This window comes from Microtus pennsylvanicus, chromosome 8 (assembly GCF_037038515.1).
Source record: "Microtus pennsylvanicus isolate mMicPen1 chromosome 8, mMicPen1.hap1, whole genome shotgun sequence".
Taxonomy (NCBI): Eukaryota; Metazoa; Chordata; class Mammalia; order Rodentia; family Cricetidae; genus Microtus; species Microtus pennsylvanicus.
Genome location: NC_134586.1, coordinates 16,645,488 through 16,650,651, shown reverse-complemented (window position 1 = coordinate 16,650,651; position 5,164 = coordinate 16,645,488). Strand labels below are relative to the sequence as shown.

General features: G+C 34.2%; 1 protein-coding gene across 1 annotated transcript; it reads right to left on the bottom strand.

Moving 5' to 3' along the window:
* Positions 1 to 3,490: 3,490 nt before the first annotated feature.
* On the bottom strand, positions 3,491 to 4,429 carry LOC142855765 (taste receptor type 2 member 125-like). The gene has a single exon (XM_075982177.1). The coding sequence runs from the start codon at positions 4,427 to 4,429 to the stop codon at positions 3,491 to 3,493; it is 939 nt and encodes a 312-aa protein (XP_075838292.1).
* Between the last annotated feature and the right edge of the window lie 735 nt (positions 4,430 to 5,164).

Sequence of the window (5,164 nt, the reverse complement as noted above, 5' to 3'; positions counted from 1 at the left end):
TGAGAAACAGGAAATGAATCCAGCAGTGAAGAGAGATGCACACATTTCTACATCTGTTTTTCTAGCACCCAAGGCCACATCAAAAGTGGTCCAGCATCTAAAAGTATTGGCTGAAGGATTAATCTCCCAGCACCTCCCACTTTTGTCTAAATAAGTGAGTTCCAAACCCAATGCAAAACTAGATATAATAAAAAAGATATCAAATGTAAAAATTAGAATTATAACCAGCATAAACAATATCAAGCAAGAAACATATCCTAATGTTTCTATAACTATGCTATCCTAAGGAGTCTAGGTCTTGTATTAGAAATGGTTTGGCTAAGTCATGAGAGGAAAGTAACTATGACTATCTAGTCTTCAACCCCATTGAAGACCTGAGAAGGAAAATAATATTACTTGGGTAAATAGGAAGTGCAAACAAGCAACTCCCAAAAAAGCCTCACTAAACCCTCATCAGAGAAGTTCTTGCAGTTGATAACAGTTAACACAGAAACCTACAACCAAACAAGAAGAAGATGGTGAATGTTTTTACGGCTTGTATTCTTATTGGGATACTGGTAACATATTTCTCTCTGCAAGATTCAGGAATCTATGTAGAAGAGGAGGTAGGCAGGTTGTAAAAGCCAAAGGTGGTAAATGGCTCTAAGGAGACAGAATTTTCCAGACACAAAAAGGCCAGGGCACTTACAAATTTACAGAGACCATGACACATTACAAGACCAATACAAGTTAAATCCAGAAAAAAAATGTCAGTATGGAGAAGGGAAAATGGATTTAAAGTTCCACACCTAACCAAGAGGATATCTACAATTTATAACTTTGGTGGCAGGGAAATGAATTTTTTCTTTAATGGAATGATGCTGTATGTAGGCAGGGTAACACACAGGAATAGTTGACCAACACATATGTGGATTCCATAATTTTGTTTGTTTGATTGTTTCATTGGTTGGTTTTGTTTGGGGATTTTATGTTTTTTGTTTTTATTTCTTTATAAAGAGAGAGAAAGAATATTATTTGGCTGGGTGGTAAATGAAGATCTCATAGAAATTTGGAAAATATTACAAAAATACATTGTATAAAAATCCTTATTTATATGTAGGTGATTTATGGATATTTATTTATTCAGAACATTGAAATATCTTTACAAGGTTTCTCATGTCAGTTAACTTGACATTTTTCTTTTTGGCTACAACTTACTCTTTTTAGACACTTTCTAGTTTTATTTTGCATCTGATAGTTTGAAGTCCCACTAATTCAATATACTTTATTCAATATAGTATTATGGATTAGATTATATATCATTGTTTATGTGCCACTATTAACATATGTCAGTTTAATTCAATAAACAATAAATATAAAATTTTCTTATAAATAACAATGCCTTTAATCTCAGTAATCAGGAGGCAGATTCAGGCCTATTTCTGAGTTTGAGGCTAGTCTAGTGTACAGAGTGAGTTCCAGAAGAGCTGGGGCTACACACAGAAACCCTGTCTCAAACAAACAAACAAAAAAAAAAAAAGGAGCTCAGTGGTTGGGAGCACTGTCTGTTCTTCCAGAAGACTACTTGGGCTCAAGTCCCCAAACCCACATGACAGCTTACAATTCTCTGTGACTTCAGTTCCAGGGGATCTAACACCCTCACACAGACATAAATGTAGGCAAATCACTAATGTACATGAAATAAATAAAATAAACACAGTACACATTTCATAATGTAGTAGATTTTTTGAGAACAAATAGAAATTTATTTTCTGTAAAGATAATCTAAAAATATTTATGTCATAAGTTAGTGTTTCACTTCCCATTGAAGCACCAAGAAATATTCTTTCTGGTTCTATGATCTAACAGTTAGCACTCTGGACTCTGAAATTATCCCTACTTCTGCAAAACCAAGTCACTAAAACAACTTCATTACATTTTATTATGAGGCCAACACCAACAGATGAAAATTTTCATATTAAAAGGAAAAAGAAACAATGATTAAAATTACATGCAGATTACATGAACAAGAAACAGTGAGTTTGACATAGAAAATTAATGTGACACTTCCATAAAGCTTCTCGCTGCCAGTTCAGAAAACACATGTAATCCCCACACCTCTATATATTTATTACTAGGTCCTAAACTTTTGCCACATTAGGTCTCAATTTCTCCATATGAAAACTGGCATTGCACTGGTGAGCTCTGTAATATGTATAAATACTCAAGTTGCAGGCACATATATGACACCATCTATCTAGCAAGTGCCTATGAAAAACATAAGTCTTCTATTTTATAATGTCTAGTTTTCATTAAAATTGTGACTTACTTCCAATTGTAAATATATATTTCTAATAGACTATTTAATCAAAATGCCACCATGATTTTGAGAAGATATAAAAACTATGATTTGTAAGTCTACATAGAAAATTTTATGCTAAAAAAACAATTTTTCTAGATTAGAAATTATTTTATGTGTATAAAATTTATTGAATTTTTTACTATTTTTTGGGTGTGTGCATTTAATTGCAATTTTATTATTATATCATTATTTATATGCATGGGTATCATACAGCTGTATGTATGTGTGCTTGTCAGCATATGTCTGTGTATTTAGAGGTGTACAATGGATGTCCACTTCTATGAATTAATCCTTATAGTCTTGATATAGGGTTTCTAATTATAAACTGAAGTTTTCTGTTTCTGATAAGCCAGTGATTCTCAGAATCTACCTATGTTTGATCCCTAAGTGCTGAACTACATCTAACTTTTAGTTGGGTGCTAGGGAGCTGAATTGAGGTCTTCATTATTAAACAGAAATAGTAAATAAAAAATTACATCATTAACTATCTCTCTAACAGGAGTGGGTATTTCTATAGTATAAATTAATCATTTGAAAATCTCAAATAATTTACAGCCATTGAAATTTTATTACTGAAAATATTCTTACATGTAGATGTTTTTTATCTTTTTTTTATTATTGAGAAAAGGAGAAAAAAAAGTTTCCACCTCCTCCCAGCCTCCCATTTCCCTCCCCCTCCTCCCACCCTTCTCCCCCTCCTCCCACCCTTCTCCCCCTCCTCCCACCCTTCTCCCCCTCTCCCTACTCCTTTCCCCCTCCCTCTCCAGTCCAAAGAGCAGTCAGGGTTTTCTGCCCTGTGGTAAGTCCTAGGTCCTCCCCCCTCCGTCCATATCTAGGAAGGTGAACATCCAACCTGGCTAGGCTCCCACAAAGCCAGCACATTACATAGGATCAAAACCCCGTGCCATTGTCCTTTGCGTCTCATCAGCCCTCATTGTTCGCCATGTTCAGAGAGTCCAGTTTTATCCCATGCTTTTGTGACATGTAGATGTTTTATATTCTCATTCTTCTCATAGTTGCTTTCAGTTTGTATAGCACTTACGTCTTACAGGATGTAATTGCATTTACAATATGTACATTAAAATGAACAATAATTTCTTATGAAGTAATCCCCATTGAAAATATGCAAATTATCCCCCAACTACTGTGTCAGAGACTCAAGGGTGCACATCCTTGGATCTTGCACCTTAATGCTGTCAGTACCAGAAAAGAGGTCTGCCTCAGCTTACTGTTTCCCATTATTAGGACAAACGAATGGAGTGATGGAAAAGCAATTATACCAACATGGAAAATATTTTTGAAAATAATATTTTCTTCAAACTCATGACTCCAAAGTTGTACGAAAAGAGAGAATGTAAAAATTACATACAGCAGGAGAAAGGCAACTATAGCTTTCAAGGCTGTGATGTGAGCTGTGGTGCTGGCATCTCGGGAGCTTTTGGTAATGTGCTTTATCTTCTTCACATGTTTCCACAGAGAGAAGATGAGCAAAAAAAACATTGTCATGGACACAGTGAAAGGTATTAATGGAAACATAGCATTTGTTAATACAAGAAGCCTTGTAATGTGTGTAAATTTTTTTAATTTGCAACTGTAAGATACATTTGCTTTGAACTGATCCATCCACATGTCTATTTGTATTTCCACCACTAAAATATTTACAAACAAGAGGAACAGAGAAACCAGCAATGCCACTGGAACCACCTTTGTAAATCTCCACCTTAGGTAGAGGAAAATAGAGTTAGAAAAATTGGCTACCTTGAGAAAATAAAGGATGCTGAGAATGGTGGCCATCCAGATGCTAAAATGGTTAGAAGTTATCCAGATAAGATTAGTCAGTTTTACTGTTATTATGGTCACTTTTAATTCTGGGTACATTGAAAACATTGATATCATTATGTACACTGACCACAGAACAATGATCCTGGAGATGGCCAAAGCAGTGAGGCTCTGATCCACTGAAGAGATCTTTCTTCTCTTGACCCAGTCCATGATGTTCACCACTGCAATGAACACATTCCCCAAATTTCCAGATATAAACTCCACACTGAACATTGTTGTTGATATCACTTGTATGGCATCTCTCATTGTTTTTATGTTCTCAGAAATAAAGTCACTGAAGAATTGGTGGCAATGCGATCATTTTAAATGTTATATATCTACAATTTTTCAAAGTATACCACATATACAATCATTTTAGTTTTCAGATGCAATAATAAAAAAAAACAAGCAATATCAGTTGGCTTCATGAAAGAATTGCATTTTCTAAGTCTGGTTGAGCTCCATCCAGATGCCTTGTTCCATAGTAGCCCAGAGTCTTTTTGACTGATGATAAAGGACATGCTGAAGTTTCATATGCCAACATTCAAATTCATATACATTTATTTGCATTATTGCATGGATTTACCTTTCATATTTTAATCTGATAACTTGAGGTCTGGAAAAGTACCATGCAAAAACTGTAAGTCATGCAGGAGAGGAAAATGAAATCTAAACCAACACAAGTTATTTCTTAAGTAAAGATATGTCAACACTTCAAATTAGGACTCCAGAGAGATTTTCTCATATTGTCCAAAAAAATTATCTAATAACTATATGTAGACCATTAGTACTTAAATATATAGTAATGAGAATAACTACTTCATCAATTATTCTGGCATATACATACATACACACATACCTCACATTTATTTTTATCTAAATAATTTTCTACTTCATTATGAAAGAGCATAGACTACATTTCTTATTTTGGTAGCTCATTCTTTGAATAAAGATAGTTACAATGTTTAAATATTAGTACCAAGTGAACAAACTGGTACTAAA